The 17326-nt window shown below is 44.8% G+C and overlaps 1 protein-coding gene across 1 annotated transcript in view; it reads right to left on the bottom strand.

Annotated features, from left to right (window-relative positions):
• Positions 1–599: 599 nt before the first annotated feature.
• LOC118384019 (dedicator of cytokinesis protein 2-like) overlaps positions 600–17326 on the bottom strand; it is a 158357-nt gene continuing 141630 nt past the window's right edge. Inside the window, exons 37-51 of the mRNA XM_052508022.1 lie at positions 17016–17126; positions 16698–16787; positions 14990–15094; positions 14594–14735; positions 7530–7611; positions 7329–7413; positions 7055–7141; positions 6543–6719; positions 6350–6433; positions 5923–6060; positions 5507–5634; positions 4389–4578; positions 1915–2023; positions 1568–1716; positions 600–1258 (exon numbers count right to left, since the gene is read on the bottom strand). Of these exons, the coding sequence (XP_052363982.1) occupies positions 1187–1258; positions 1568–1716; positions 1915–2023; positions 4389–4578; positions 5507–5634; positions 5923–6060; positions 6350–6433; positions 6543–6719; positions 7055–7141; positions 7329–7413; positions 7530–7611; positions 14594–14735; positions 14990–15094; positions 16698–16787; positions 17016–17126 (1749 nt within the window). The 3' untranslated portion in view covers positions 600–1186. The remainder of the gene's footprint in view (positions 1259–1567; positions 1717–1914; positions 2024–4388; positions 4579–5506; positions 5635–5922; positions 6061–6349; positions 6434–6542; positions 6720–7054; positions 7142–7328; positions 7414–7529; positions 7612–14593; positions 14736–14989; positions 15095–16697; positions 16788–17015; positions 17127–17326) is intronic.

The raw sequence follows: 17326 nt of genomic DNA, 5'->3' as shown, positions 1-17326 counted from the left end.
GTTTTTTTAATCTAGTTCATTCCGGTGTGATGCTTTAAATTAAAGTAACGAATGGGCTAATGTTTACACTGAACAAACAAACACGCCATGGTCTGTCTCTATATTTCTACAAGGAATGAAATAGTTATGGATTTGATCTCGGTTATGGTTGTCATTTATAATATAATAATAATAATAATACAGTACACGACAGTCCTACTGATTTACTAAACAAATATACCGTTCTGTAATATTGTAACGCATTCAGTAATGCATTCAGTTTGTGTTTTTAATGTTGACTGAACTAAAGGCATGATCTCATCGCCATTGGCTCTCAATGAAAGTGCTTTGGGACATCATCCGTAACCTCAATTAATAATTACCTTACGTTCTAAAGTCCCATGAACCTTTCACTGCAGTGGGCTGAATCAGGGTCACACAGAGTGAATGTGGGTAGTCTTAAACAAATCTCATTTGAAACAGATGTTTACACCTCACACAAATGGTTATGGGTTTCTGTCACATGTAGAGTTTGCATCCCGATATTACACCTTACATGCATCACAGAAGACTGATATGAAGCGAAACTGTTTTGACAGTCAAACACCGTATTTTCGTCGTTTCATTCAAAACATTTTTTTTTATTGTGACATTATGAAAAATACGAATAACATCCTACTCATGAGACCAAAGAGGGTGCTTTCGATCATCGAATGCAGGAAAGCGCTACATTGTCAATAACATTTGAAAAAACAACTCTGTCAAACACTGGGGAGAAATTGACTCAGATATCTCTTTACTCATTATTTTATCAAGTGAATTAAATTGAATTCTTGCCAACACCATTACTTTAAGAAGGACAGTTAATACAAATGTTCTCTGTTGAAATGATTATAAAATATATGAGAGCAGAAGTTTAAAAAGCATGAATTTCTTCAGAGAATCTGTCGGTCTCTCTCTCTCCACCTCTCTCTCATTGTGTGTGTGTGTGTGTGTGTGTGTGTGTGTGTGTGTGTGTGTGTGTGTGTGTGCCTATGTGCCTGTGTGAGCGCAAACAAGTCTTTAAAACCTGATAAGAAGAGAAAAGATCAGATAGCTCTTTCCAAAGAGGAGTTTTCAGCAAGGCAATAGCCCCTGGTGGTAACTGGAAATCAAAGCAGAGCAGGTTAAAAGGCACTGAGGGTACATCATGTGTGATGGATGGCTGTTAGAATTGACTGGCTTTCCTGTTGCTTGGATCAGTAGATGACTTGTTGCTCTGTTGCTCAGACTTGTTGCTCTGTTGGAACAAAAGATAAACATACATCCCTTTAGATAGAACACACAATATACGTAGTTGTTGTTGAGTGTGTGTGTGTTGATCGGTGCGTGCGTGTTTGTGTGTGCGCATGCACCCGTGCGTGCGTGCGTGTGTGTGTGTGCATCCGTGCATGCGTGCGTGTGTGTGTGTGCATCCGTGCATGCGTGCGTGTGTGTGTGTGCACCCGTGCGTGCGTGCGTGCGTGTGTGTGTGTGCATCCGTGCATGCGTGCGTGTGTGTGTGTGCATCCGTGCATGCGTGTGTGTGTGTGTGCGTGCGTGTGTGTACCTTGGTCCCGAACAGCAGGTTGATGACCCCTTTGGAGCGTCTGTCAGCAGTGCGGTCTCCAGGAAGACACACAGACATACTCTTACTGTCCCTTCTGAACCGGGATGACTCCGCCTCCTCACTACCATTGGCCACAGACAGAGACTGGCCTGTGGGCAGGGAGAGGGTGTGTGAGGAAGTGTGTGTGTGTGTGTGTGTGTGTGTGTGTGTGTGTGTGTGTGTGTGTGTGTGTGTGTGTGTGTGTGTGTGTGTGTGTGTGTGTGTGTGTGTGTGTGTGTGTGTGTGTGTGTGTGTGTGTGTGTGTGTGTGTGTGTGTGTGTGTGTGTGTGTGTGTGTGTGTGTTATACCTGTAATAGCAGGCAGAGATCTGGAGTTGGCGTTGGTGAGAAAGACATTGTCTTGAGAGCCAGGTTCAGACAGGTTGGTGTCACTGCGGAACTCCTGTTTCTTGGACAGCTAGAGGGAGACAGAGAGCAGAGAGTCTCACTGACACTGGTATACAGCCACAGACATGTCCAAATACTCTTCCTCTTTTTTCCTCCATGGTTTGAAATGATTTCAATGAAACAGTGGCTGACCCTGTAAAACATTGCACCCATCTGTTTTTGTATATACACTACTGTTCAAAAGTTTGGGGTCACTTAGAAATGTCCTTGTTTTTTACATTTTGAAAAAAATATTATACCACTTTTTTTCTCCCCAATTTCGTGGTATCCAATTGGTCGTAGTTACAGTCTTGTCTCATCGCTGCAACTTCCGTACGGGCTCGGGAGAGGCGAAGGTCGAGAGCCATGCGTCCTCCGAAACATAACCCAACAAAGCCGCACTGCTTGACACAATGCATATCCAACCCGGAAGCCAGCCGCACCAATGTGTCGGAGGAAACACCGTGCACCTGGCGACCTGGTGCACTGCGCCGGGCCCGCCACAGGAGTCGCTAGTGCGCAATGAGACAAGGATATCCCTGCCGGCCAAACCCTCCCTAACCCGGACGAAGCTGGGCCAATTGTGCGCCACCCCATGGGCCTCCCGGTCGCGGCCGGCTGCGACAGAGCCTGGGCTCGAACCCAATGTCCTTGTTTTTTAAATAAAATAAAATATTTGGTCAATTAAAATAACACCAAATGGATCAGAAATACAGTGTAGACATTGTTAATGTTGTAAAAGTATAAAGAAGGCCAGTTTTTCTGTTTTAGTGTTGCTTTAGCAGTATGCTTAGAGTCATTGTCCTGCTGGAAGGTGAACCTCCGTCCCAGTCTCAAATCTCTGGAAGACTGAAACAAGAATTTCCCTGTATCTAGTGCCATTCATCATTCCTTCAATTCTGACCCGTTTCCAAATCCCTGCCGATGAAAAACATCTCCACAGCATGATGCTGCCATCACCATGCTTCACTGTGGGGATGGGGTTCTCGGGGTGATGAAAGGTGTTGATGGCCAAAAAGCTCAATTTTAGTCTCATCTGACCAGAGTACCCTCTTCCAAATGTTTGGGGAGTCTCCCACATGCCTTTTGGCAAACACCAAACGAGTTTGCTTATTTTTTTCTTTAAGCAATGGATTTTGTCTGGTTACTCTTCAGTAAATCCCAGCTCTGTGGAGTGTACGGCTTAAAGTGGTCCTATGGACAGATACTCCAATCTCAGCTGTGGAGCTTTGCAGCTCCTTCAGGGTTATCTTTGGTCTCTTTGTTGCCTCTTTGATTAATGCCCTTCTTGCCTGGTCTGTGAGTTTTGGTGGGCGGCCCTCTGTTGGCAGATTTGTTGTGGTGCCATATTCTTTCAATTTTTTTAAATAATGGATTTAATGGTGCTCCATAGATGTTCAAAGTTTCTGATATTTTTATATAACCCAACCCTGATCTGTACTTCTCAATAACTTTGTCCCTGACCTGTTTGGAGAAGTCCTTGGTCTTCATGGTGCCACTTGCTTGGCGGTGCCCCTTGCTTAGTTGTGTTGCAGACTCGGGGGCCTTTCAGGACAGGTGTATATATACTGAGCTCATGTGACACTTAGATTGCACACAGGTGGACTTCATTTAACTAATTATGTGAGTGTGGGTGAATAAATTATCTCCGCATGTGTATTTCCCACCGTAAAGCATGGAGGAGGAGGTGTTATGGTGTGGGGGTGCTTTGCTGGTGACACAGTCTGTGATTTATTTAGAATTCAAGTCATACTTAACCATCATGGCTAGCACAGCATTCTGCAGCCATACGTCATCCCATCTGGTTTGGGCTTAATTGGACTGTCATTTGTTTTTCAACAGGACAATGACCCAACACACCTCCAGGCTGTGTAAGGGATATTTTACCAAGAAGGAGAGTGATGAAGTACTGCATCAGATGACCTGGCCTCCACAATCCCCCGACCTCAACCACATTGAGATGGTTTGGGATGAGTTGAACCGCAGAGTGAAGGAAAAGCAGCCAACAAGTGCTCAGCATATGTGGGAACTACTTCAAGAGTGTTGGAAAAGCGTTCCAGGTTAAGCTGGTTCAGAGAACGCCAAGAGTGTGGAAAGCTGTCATCAAGGCAAAGGATGGCTACTTTGCAGAATCTCAAATAGAAAATATATTTGCATTTGTTTAACATTTTTTGGTTACTACATGATTCCAAATGTGTTATTTCATAGTGTTGATGTCTTCACTATTATTCTACAATGTAGAAAATAATCCAAATAAAGAAAAACCCTTGAGGTGTTCTAAAACTGTTGACTGGTAGTGTATATCTCCATATCTCTCTCTCCCTCTCCCTCTTCCCCCTGTTTCTCTCTCTCTCCCTCTCCCACTGTCTATCTCTCTCTCTCCTGCTCTCTCTCACCCATTTGCTGTCCAGAGTGTTGGTCCTGTCTCTCTCCTCTGGGATGAAGATCATGCTGCTCCTTTTCCTTCTCCTCTTGGAGTTCCTGAGTTTAACCTCCCCCTCTGCCCCTCCCTCATCCACCATGCTCACACTCCCACTGGAGCGCTGCAAGGTGGGGGTCTGGGGGGCCGCCATGTCAGGGAGACCACTGGGGAGGGAGGGAGGTGGGGGGAGGGAGGTGGGGGGAGGGGAATAGAAGGGGGAGAAAGAAGAGGGAGAGAGGGGGTAAAGGTGTGTGTTTGTTAATCTAGTATGGTTGCATGTTTGCACCCATGTGTGTGGGTTTGCATCTGTGTGTGTGTATGTGTGTGTGTGTGCGTGCGTGTGTGCATGTGTGTATGTGTGTGTGCGTGCGTGTGCGTGTGTGTGTCTGTTTCCCATATTGTGAATGGTTGCTGTTCGTACACGGATTGTATATTGCTAGACATAATCGCCTTGTCGAGCTGATAGCCAGCAAGGTGAGACAGGTAGTCTCACCAACAGCACACCTCCATTAACATTCTTGTGTAAGAGGAAGCTGGTTTGATGTTGATGATAATGTGTTTCCTTGTGTGCCAAATATGCCAGATGTTGTTGTTATTGGGGGAGGCTAGGGGGAGGTGCTCATTTTGGTAGTGGGCTCCTCAATTGACAGTTACATGGAGGGGGCCTTTGCCAAGAAGCTTCTTACATACAGCCCCTTGTGGCGCTTTGAAAGCCTCGCGTGTAGGTGCAAGCTTGTGGAGCTGATCTTTGCCAGTCTCGGCCACGTACACATGCTTGCGGTGCGTGGACTCCAGATTGTGGGCCAGCCAAAACCTAAGGCGAAGAAGTTGGCTATGCAGTGCTCTGTTTCAACTGTCGTGGGAACCCTAGCTGTTTGGAGAAGGAGGTGCTTTCTGTACCCTTGAGTGCCATGCATTCAGGGTCCTTAGAAATGTTCAGATCCTTTTTTTCATGTCAATTTGATTGGTGGGTTCAAATAAAGTATTTCAAATGTGTGTGAGTGTGTATTTGTGTTTGTGAGTGTGTATTTGTGTTTGTGAGTGTGTATTTGTGTTTGTGAGTGTGTATTTGTGTTTGCGAGTGTGTGTTACCTGTCTGGATAAGGTTTGGTGGGGGTCCCACACTCAGACCCCTGGAGGGAAGAGATGGAGATGACGGACTGACGGAAGGAGCGAAGGACAGAGCGCGGACGACTTGACTTCCTCTCATCCATATCCGGCTAAGAACGAGGTGTGACGAAGAGGGAAAAGAGAGGGATGGATAAAAACGAGACAAAAGATTAAAGGTGAAGTTGGATGAAAGAGAGAGATTAAAAAGAGAGTTAATATAATGCTTTTCACAAACAGGAGTTAAGCTTTGGCATTGCTAGCGTCATTCCTAAAGCTCTTTTCACAAAATAGTTTTTCAGATTGAAATTCTCCTCTGCCCACAGATACTAGCTCCTTCCAGCTAGCCTATCAGGCCTCACATAAACACTCTCCTCTTTCGATTTCACTCTTTCTCTTACCAGCTCCCTCACTCCATACTCCTTCTCCACCTTCTTCCTCATATGCGTGAAGCACTCCTCCATGCGCTCATGGAAAGGTCGTAGGTCGTCTGTCACTCTCTTCCCATGTAGAGAGATTCCCCCACCCAGCAACGGGATCTACAAGAGAGGTATATGATAAAACAGTGTGTTTGTGCATATGCTTGTACATGTGTCGCTGCACGTGCCTGAGTGTGTGTTTGTGCGTATGCTTGTACATGTGTCGCTGCACGTGCCTGAGTGTGTGTTTGTGCGTATGCTTGTACATGTGTCGGTGCACGTGCCTGAGTGTGTGTTTGTGCGTATGCTTGTACATGTGTCGGTGCACGTGCCTGAGTGTGTGTGTGTGCGTATGCTTGTACATGTGTCGGTGCACGTGCCTGAGTGTGTGTGTGTGTGCGTACAGTACCTGCCATGCGATGAGGTCTTTGAGACCCTCCAGCTTATCTCTGTCCTCTGGGTGTTGTAAGTTGTACTCCTCAGTGAAGAAAGCCTGTAAAGAGGAGAGGGATAGAAATACGCTGTACTTTTACAGATGACACAGTTCTGGGATGGGGTTGAGACGTGCGGGTAGGTGGGTGGGTGGACGGAGGAACTCTGACCTTCTCGTACTTGGCGAAGCCCCCCATGACGGCAGGGTCCACAATGCCGTTGAGCAACATGGAGAGAGGGTTGATGGGAAGGGCGTCGTCGGCCTGGTATTGGTTGATCAGGGTGAGGATCTTGTCATTGGTGCTCTGCATGGTCTCTATGGCATTCTCCAGAGGACTGATGGTGGTCTGAGAGAGAGAGAGAGAGAGAGAGAGAGAGAGAGAGAGAGAGAGAGAGAGAGAGAGAGAGAGAGAGAGAGAGAGAGAGAGAGAGAGAGAGAGAGAGAGAGAGAGAGAGAGAGAGAGAAACGAACGGGGTGTTGTAACTAAATTAATAAAGACAAGATTATGCCGAATAAAACTGAGCATAAGAAAGTAAACAGTTTCAGGACCATCAACAGTTATGCTACCCATTGCAGAGAAAAGCACTCACCTTGATCCAGCACTGGCAGTGAGAGATAAATAATGGTAAACAGGCAAACTGGTCCACCAAAAGAGAGAGAGAGACAAACAGACACACTTACATGTTTCATGTCTGTGGCCTCAAACCAGCGCAGGATCCCAGGGAGTTTATACACTGTGGTGAACGTGGTGCGCTCAATCCACATGGACTACAAAAGAGGAAGAGAAGAGGAGACAGACAGAAAGGAAGAGAGATACAGAGAGGGAGATACAGAGAGAAAGAGAGAGAGACCATGGGAGAGATAGATACAAAATGAAAAAAGTCCTGATGTGATCATGTATTGGACCTGCGATACATTGTATTCAGTACAGTCAGGGATCCGGTCAGACACTTACAACAAACTCATTGCTGGGATCCACTGGGCCTTTCCTCACTGGTCTGGAGTAGTGGAAACGCTGCACGTAGTTGGACTTGTAGAAGCTACAACACACACACACACACACAGTAAAGACACATAGAGCGGGACAGAAAGAGGAGGTTTAAACAGTCATCTTTGTGAGACAGAGGTGAAAGGTTGAGGGCAGAGAGGGACTGACTTGATGATCTGGTCAGGGACGGGTTTGCTCTTCAAGCGAGATGGGATCTCCAGGACAGGCTGAACAGTGAAACACTGGATGTCTGAGGCAACCAGGTCAGGAAGGCAACATGACTACAACCCAACCATAGAGGAAGTGAAACGTCTTCGTGTTCACGTGTGTGACTATAAAGCCATGGTGGTCCATGCAACTTAGGACAATGTTAGCCCACTGAACTAAAGACTGAGTGTGTGTATGTGTGTGTATGTAGTGGCGACCCATCATTCAGGGCAGGGCCCCACCTATATTGAGCCCCACATTTTTAGCAAAAAAGAATACTAATAAAAAAGGCTTACCTGTTTTGCATGTTATTTTGCCATTAATACGTGTCACATATCAGTTTGCAAATAATGTTTTAAAAAAAGTAAATCGTTGAGTTAATAAAGCCTCATACAAACATGGTTTCTTTCTTGCTTTCTTGAGTAAGACAGCTCCAAAATGCAGGTGTTTCAGCCTAGCTCAGTGCTTTCTGTGATGGTGGGGCAGCCAGCGTGAAAATACGGATCGTAGGGGTTGGTAATGTTCTCTAGTTGCGCCATGATTAGCTCACTGATCTGACAGTACGTCACCGCCAAGTCTAAGGGTAGGCTTTTACACTACTGCTACTCTCTGTTTATCATATAGGCATAGTCATTTCAACCATACCTACATGTACAGTGCCTTGCGAAAGTATTCGGCCCCCTTGAACTTTGCGACCTTTTGCCACATTTCAGGCTTCAAACAAAGATATAAAACTGTATTTTGTTTGTGAATAATCAACAACAAGTGGGACACAATCATGAAGTGGAACGACATTTATTGGATATTTCAAACTTTTTTAACAAATCAAAAACTGATAAATCGGGCGTGCAAAAATATTCAGCCCTCTTAAGTTAATACTTTGTAGCGCCACCTTTTGCTGCGATTGCAGCTGTAAGTCGCTTGGGGTATGTCTCTATCAGTTTTGCACATCGAGAGACTGAACATTTTCCCCATTCCTCCTTGCAAAACAGCTCGAGCTCAGTGAGGTTGGATGGAGAGCATTTGTGAACAGCAGTTTTCAGTTCTTTCCACAGAAACTTGATTGGATTCAGGTCTGGACTTTGACTTGGCCATTCTAACACCTGGATATGTTTATTTTTGAACCATTCCATTGTAGATTTTGCTTTATGTTTTGGATCATTGACTTGTTGGAAGACAAATCTCCGTCCCAGTCTCAGGTCTTTTGCAGACTCCATCAGGTTTTCTTCCAGAATGGTCCTGTATTTGGCTCCATCCATCTTCCCATCAATTGTAACCATCTTCCCTGTCCCTGCTGAAGAAAAGCAGGCCCAAACCATGATGTTGCCACCACCATGTTTGACAGTTGGGATGGTGCGTTCAGGGTGATGAGCTGTGTTGCTTTTACGCCAAACATAACGTTTTGCATTGTTGCCAAAAAGTTAAATTTTGGTTTCATCTGACCAGAGCACCTTCTTCCACATGTTTGGTGTGTCTCCCAGGTGGCTTGTGGCAAACTTTAAACAACACTTTTCATGGATATCTTTAAGAAATGGCTTTCTTCTTGCCACTCTTCCATAAAGGCCAGATTTGTGCAATATACGACTGATTGTTGTCCTATGGACAGAGTCTCCCATCTCAGCTGTAGATCTCTGCAGTTCATCCAGAGTGATCGTGGGCCTCTTGGCTGCATCTCTGATCAGTCTTCTCCTTGTATGAGCTGACAGTTTAGAGGGACGGCCAGGTCTTGGTAGATTTGCAGTGGTCTGATACTCCTTCCATTTCAATATTATCGCTTGCACAGTGCTCCTTGGGATGTTTAAAGCTTGGGAAATCTTTTTGTATCCAAACCGGCTTTAAACTTCTTCACAACAGTATCTCGGACCTCTGAGACTATCACAGTGCAGGTGCATTTATTCGGAGACTTGATTACTGTATATAACCTCTCTACTGTATATAGCCTCTCTACTGTATATAACCTCTCTACTGTTATAACCTCTCTACTGTATATAACCTCTCTACTGTATATAACCTCTCTACTGTATATAGCCTCTCTACTGTATATAACCTCTCTACTGTTATAACCTCACTACTGTTATAACCTCTCTACTGTATATAACCTCTCTACTGTTATAACCTCACTACTGTTTTAACCTCTCTACTGTATATAACCTCTCTACTGTTATAACCTCTCTACTGTATATAACCTCTCTACTGTTATAACCTCACTACTGTATATAGCCTCTCTACTGTATATAACTCTCTACTGTATATAACCTCTCTACTGTTTATAACCTCTCTACTGTATATAACCTCTCTACTGTTATAACCTCTCTACTGTATATAACCTCTCTACTGTTATAACCTCTCTACTGTTATAACCTCTCTACTGTATATAACCTCTCTACTGTTATAACCTCTCTACTGTATATAACCTCTCTACTGTTATAACCTCACTACTGTTATAACCTCTCTACTGTATATAACCTCTCTACTGTTATAACCTCTCTACTGTATATAACCTCTCTACTGTTATAACCTCACTACTGTTATAACCTCTCTACTGTTATAACCTCACTACTGTTATAACCTCTCTACTGTATATAACCTCTCTACTGTTATAACCTCACTACTGTTATAACCTCACTACTGTTATAACCTCTCTACTGTATATAACCTCACTACTGTTATAGCCTCTCTACTGTATATAGCTTCACTACTGTTATTTTTCTCTGTCTTTTTAACTGTCATTTTTATTTCTTTACTTATATATTGTTCTCCTAATGCCTTTTTTTAACTTAGAAATTGCACTGTTGGTTAGAGCCTGTAAGTAAGCATTGCATTGTATTCGGCGCACGTGACAAATAAACTTTGATTTGAATAGACCTCAAAAAATTCAATCACTAGCCTGCTATTCAATGCAGTGGCTGTGTGTTCCAAAATCTGGGATTAAGGGTCTCTTTTACAAGTTTAAAATGATGAACATTCACCATTGGCCCTGCCAAGACAAAACGGATGTATCAGTGAAAATGGAGCGCCGTTGGCTAGAAAGCCCGTGACGTCGACCGTCGCACGAACAAGGAGAGGAGCCGACTTCGGTGGAAGTCGTGACAGTTACATCCGTCCTCGCTCGCTCATTAATGTCTTCATCAAAATGACGGAATGCCTCATATCCGCTTGTTGTCCCCTTAATGCTATAGTTTGTTCAATCTCAATTGTCATTAGAAACCACTTTTGTTTAACCCTTTCAGCTATGCTTTTTAAAAGGCAGTCCCGTTTAATGAAGTTTAAACAAGCAGTATCTTTAAATCAGTTATGGTTCCCTTGATCTCTCCAACGTATGCAATCGTTTGATTAAGCATATTATGGAAGCGCAAATGTGCTTATCTGTCACGGCTGGCTGAAGGACTGGACCAAGGTGCAGCATGGTAAGCGTACATTTTCTTTATTTAAAAATGACGCTGACAAAATAAAGAACAAAACAAAACAAAACAAAACCAAACCGTGAAGCTTTGAGCTCTGTGCCCTGAACAAAGTCAAAGTTCACTTCCCACAAAACAGGTGGGGGAAAAGGGTACCTAAAGTATGGTTCTCAATCAGAGACAACGATAGACAGCTGTCCCTGATTGAGAACCATACCAGGCCAAGACATAGAAATACAAAACATAGAAAAAAAGGACATAGAATGCCCACCATAGCCACACCTTGGCCTAACCGAAATAGAGAATAAAAAGCCTCTCTATGCCCAGGGCGTGACATTATCATTGGAGTGTTTGATGAACAATTAAGATGTTTGAGTTTGGGAAACACCGAGAACATATGCACAACGTAGACTAATCAAATGTCTAATATTAGGCCTAAAGAGGAGATGCAATGCATCAATGGAACGCAACTAAAGGATCTAAAGATACTTACTGCGTGTTTAAAACGGAATTAAAGGGGACACAACCTATAATGGGATGACATTTTTAAAACGCATCTAAAATGCCAAACTTGCACATGTTCAATGCAAAATGGGTCAATATGCTGAAATGGATGACTGTGTTTTAAAGCGTTAAAGGAGGTCTAAAGGGGCATTGCGTTTAACAATCAAACCAACAACTGTGTCATTGTAAACTGAGTGAATTAACAGTGAATGGTGGCGGATGAAATCCCAAGTAAGACCCCACTGGAGAGGGCAGAGGAGCATTTCAATTCACTCCATGCTGCCCGGAGAGACAAACTTGGACTGTGTACACGCAAAATGAATTAAATAAAAGTCCTTCTTGTTGCTGCAGGAAACGTTGAAACTGTCAATGAGGGTCTTGAAGCATTTGATGCTGTTCTCAATGACTTTAAGGAATGCTCATGAATCTGTGCTAGAGCGAGTCACAGGAAAGGAACAGGACAATTAGAGCATTAACTATTATCAACCAAGAATGAGGACTTATGAACATTTCCGGAAAGAGGTGGAAATATGGAAAAATGCTGACGTTGAGCCACAAACGCCCATTGAACCACACGACAGCATTTCCAATGAGTCAACAAATATCAAGTAAAACAAAGTATTCTAAGGCTGCATCCTCAGTGTCCTCTGCACGCCTAAAAGCTGAGGCTGAGCGAGCAGCTCTACAAGCATCATTACAGGACAAGCGTGCATTGGAACTGGAGAAAGCTCAACTGGAACAACAGAAAGCTCAACTGGTACAACAGAAAGCTCAACTGAATGTTAGGATGGAGAAAATGTCACTGGAAACGGACATAGCAGCATATAATGCCAGACTGAAGGTCATGGAGAGTGTTGAGTCATCTTCTCAATCCCATGCCAGCCCACTTACTAAACCAAATTAAACTGCCTATTTCTCAGGCCCAGAATCTAGAATATACACATACTTGTCAGATTAGGATAAGTTTCCAAAACTGTCAAAATATTGTCTGTGGGTATTACAGAACTGATATTGCAGGCAAAAACCAGAGGAAGATCCAACCCGGAAGTGGCTTCTATTTTGAAAGCTCCACGTTCCGTAGCCTGCCTTCGCTCCATTTAAAGGGATATCAACCAGAATCCTTTTCATATGGCTTCCCCGTGGTGTGAACAGTCTTTTGACATAGTTTCAGGCTTCTATTTTGAAAAATGAGCGAGAAAGATCACATCGCATCATTGTATGTCTGGGTGCCAGCAGCATATTGCATACTCAACAGCTTGGAGCAGCCATTTTCTCTCTCTCTCCTATCGAAGAAGTTAGAGTCCAGGGTGATACATTATTGATTATATATTGTAAAAAAAATCGGACTGGTGATCGGACTGGTGAAAGTCCTTAAAGAGCAAGTATTGGATGATGAGGCTTTGCAGACGGCTTTGTGAAGTTGAGGCGATCACGAACGACAGACCAATCACAACTGTGACAAATGACCGTAACGATCTGGAACTCCTGACCCTGAACCATCTGCTTCATCTGAAAGTGAAGCAAGTCCTGCCACCAGGACTGTTCCAGAGAAGCAACCTATACTCACAAGGGAGATGGAAGCAAGTACAATATATCACTGACCTCTTCTGGAACAGATGGCTAAGGGAGTATCTTCTACGTATGCAGAAGCGGAACAAGTGGAACAAAACTAAGAGAAACTTCTTGTTGTCTTCTGTCGATGACACCTCCCCAAGGAACTCTTGGCTAATGGGGCATGTGGTGGAGGCTTTTCCAGGGGCCAAAGGTCGTGTCATGGTTAAGACCAAGACCATTATCTTACAGAGACCTATCAATAAACTCTGTCTGCTCCTGGAGGCGGTTGATGGAGACACGCACACACGAACACACACACACACACACACACACACACACACACACACACACACACACACACACACACACACACACACACACACACACACACACACACACACACACACACACACACACACACACACAGTGCTCCATCTTCAAAACACGTGCACCTCTGAATCCTGGATGTCGTACTCATACATTGTTGGACGTCAAACTCGTACATTTGTGGACGTCAAACTCGTACATTTGTGGACATCAAACTCGTACATTTGTGGAAGTTGAACACTTGAACACTTCAACTCTGAGACTGAGGTCAATGGCCTCTTGTCCTATATGGGACTTTGTATATTTGTATGAAACATTAATGTATTTGGTGAAATATTAGGTACGTACCTTTTATGATTTATCTTCACCTGATTGAGATATATTCCTTTGTTATTAGTGCAACTTTGTTTTTGGCCCCACCTCTTGCCCATTCATTGTACTGTGGTGTGTGTTAGTAATAGGATAAAGGCAGGAAGTTGGGCCTTCGGGGGAAGAGGGCTCCTATCTAGATTTTTTTGTTCGAGATAAGAAAAAGAAAACTTTTTGTTGCACCGTATCCCTGGATCTCATTGAATGTTTTTGCCGTTTGGGAACTTCGAATGTGGACTGTATGCGTCCCTAAACAGTCCCGCTTCAGGCTTGGGCAGTGGCGATGGTCAATTGGTAAGGAAGCCACTACAAGGCTGAATTAACTGTTTCGCTGCCAGACAAGGCTCCGCTGATGTAGCCAGGTGTAGCAGTGGTAAGGTGTTGGGACTGCTGTTGGGACAGCTTTATGTAGGTCCTAACAGTCACGTGTGCTCCCTCTCCGGGCCACTAGGTCACTTGTTATGGCGCACACCTGTCACCATCGTTACGCACACCTGCACGTCTTCAGACTCACCTGGACTCCATCACCTCCCCGATTTACCTTCCCTTCGAGTTCCTTCCCCAGGCGTTCTTGTCTCTGTGTCTGTGTCGTGTCTGTGCGTTGTTCGTGTTGTCTTGTGTTGTGTTACGTTACGTTTATTGTATTGAAACACTCGCTCCCTGAACTTGCTTCCCGACTCTCAGCGCACATCGTTACACTAACAGTTTGTGGGCTCCGTTTGTCACCGTTATCGTGCAAGGAACGTTGTGTTGCTGGCATGCATCCCACTTTTTTTTGTTTTGTTGCCCCACCAAGATTTACATGCTAAAATCGCATCTGTGTGTATGTGTGTGTGTGTGTGTACATTGTGTGTGTATACATAAGGATACACTGTAAAGGGGAGAGTCTGACGTCGTCTCCAGGCATGGTGGTGATATTGAGACGGACAGCGCTGGGGAACTGACTCATCAACTGGTTCTGGAAGTCTTCTCTACGCTCGTACTCCTTCCCCCGGTGGATAAACACCTTGTTCTGAGGTTAGAAACAGTTATACACAGTCATAAGGTGGCTATGAATAGTCATAAACACTACATAAGACTGTATTCTTTTTTTTCGGATGTTGATATTGCTTCCTCTTGTGGATTGACAATCTGTTGTTTACATCGTAAGTGCAATAAACCATTATTGACCTCCCCAAAATCATGTAGACATAAGCTCTTTCATATTTCATTTGGAGCTAAAACTAGACATTGTGAATACAAGGTTAGGCAGATGCTTAGACATACCCTGAGGAAGGGGGGGTAACCCTGTCCGTAGTAGCCCACAGCAAAGTAGTCTGGCTTGGGCCTCAGGATCGTCATAATGTTCTCATAGAACCTAGCCTGCTGCTTCTGCAGAGAGAGGGGGAGGTGGGGGGGTAGAGAGGTATAGGAAAGAGGGAGAGAGATGAAAGGTTCGGGAGAGAGAGGATGTTGGGGGAGATAGAGGTAGTAGGGGTGGGAGAGATAGAGGTGTGAGAGAGGGTTAGGGGGTAGGGTGGAGAGGGGAAGAGAAACAGACAGACAGAGAGTGTGTGGGAGAAACGGACAGACAGAGAGTGTGTGGGAGAAACAGACAGACAGAGAGTGTGTGGGAGAAACAGACAGACAGAGAGTGTGTGGGAGAAACAGACAGACAGAGAGTGTGTGGGAGAAACAGACAGACAGAGAGTGTGTTGGAGAAACAGACAGACAGACAGAGAGTGTGTTGGAGAAACAGACAGACAGACAGAGAGTGTGTGGGAGAAACAGACAGACAGACAGAGAGTGTGTGGGAGAAACAGACAGACAGAGAGTGTGTGGGAGAAACAGACAGACAGAGAGTGTGTGGGAGAAACAGACAGACAGAGAGTGTGTGGGAGAAACAGACAGAAAGAGAGTGTGTGGGAGAAACAGACAGACAGACAGACAGAGAGTGTGTGGGAGAAACAGACAGACAGAGAGTGTGTGGGAGAAACAGACAGACAGAGAGTGTGTGGGAGAAACAGACAGAAAGAGAGTGTGTGGGAGAAACAGACAGACAGACAGAGAGTGTGTGGGAGAAACAGACAGACAGAGAGTGTGTGGGAGAAACAGACAGACAGAGAGTGTGTGGGAGAAACAGACAGACAGAGAGTGTGTGGGAGAAACAGACAGACAGACAGTGTGTGGGAGAAACAGACAGACAGACAGTGTGTGGGAGAAACAGACAGACAGACAGTGTGTGGGAGAAACAGACAGACAGACAGTGTGTGGGAGAAACAGACAGACAGACAGACAGACAGTGTGTGGGAGAAACAGACAGACAGACAGTGTGTGGGAGAAACAGACAGACAGACAGTGTGTGGGAGAAACAGACAGACAGACAGACAGTGTGTGGGAGAAACAGACAGACAGACAGAGGAAGATAGAGACAGGATAAAGCTACAGCAAGACAAATGACACACCCTGCAAAGTCTTGTTTTTTTCAACGCTGAAATAGCGGAGAAAAGATAAAAGGACAGAATCCAAGGGCAGAATCTATATCATATTTATTGCACAACGACACATTTCAGAGGAGTGAAGTGAGTCTCTTGGGAGGCGAGAGAGGAGAAAAACGACGAGAGGGGAAGCGGAGGAGAGGAGTGTATTGAACACTCACTCCAAATGTGATGTACTTTAAGGGCTGAAGGAGAGGAGAAGTCAAGAGAAAGCGAGGAGAGTTCTCGGGGGTCCCTGTGAAGGGTGTTAGAAATCAAGAAGCAACGCTAATGAATAATAATAATAATAATATATGCCATTTAGCAGACGCTTTTATCCAAAGCGACTTACAGTCATGTGTGCATACATTCTACGTATGGGTGGTCCCGGGAATCGAACCCACTACCCTGGCGTTACAAGCGCCATGCTCTACCAACTGTGCTACAGAAGGACCACATGAAGGCAGCTTGCAGACAAAACATCCATATGCGGAATAGGACGCAACAGTGTGTCTTACCAGACTCTGGCTGAGCAGCTCGTATTCAAACACTTCCATCTCGTACTGGTCAGCCAGCTCCTTACACAGAGTTATAGCTTCCTCCCACATCTACACAACCCAGAGAGACGAACGATTACCAACACACACCCATGGAGAGAAGAGAGGTTCTACGAGATAACCAACTCCAACACTTCTACAGAGAGCAGAGACGTACGTAACATAGCAAGATCACCGACTCCGCAACTGAGAGCACAGGAGACTGTGTCCAACTTCAATGCATCTATCCATCCAGCCAAGACACTATACAGAATCAAGATAGCCGACTCTGCTCCTGACCTTGCCCTTGTCGAAGTACCCGATGATGGTTTCGTAGAGATTCTCCTTCTGCTGGCGCTGGGTCTGACAGCTGCGCACCTCAAACTGGGGACTGCACTGGTCCTCTGACCACTGCGAGGGGAAGACGGTGGTGTAGGGATTTAGGGAGGGGTGGAGAGATAAAGAAATAGAGGGGGCAGAGATGAAACAATCAGAGCGGAAGGACATGCTATAGACAGGACTGGAGTGGATGGTCAGGGGGCTCGGAGCATAGTTCTATAAATATTTTGTAGACTGCAAATGGACCGCAAGAAGCTCAAACAGATATACAG

Source organism: Oncorhynchus keta, chromosome 4 (genome assembly GCF_023373465.1).
Source record: "Oncorhynchus keta strain PuntledgeMale-10-30-2019 chromosome 4, Oket_V2, whole genome shotgun sequence".
NCBI lineage: Eukaryota > Metazoa > Chordata > Actinopteri > Salmoniformes > Salmonidae > Oncorhynchus > Oncorhynchus keta.
This window is presented reverse-complemented; position numbering and strand designations above follow the sequence as displayed.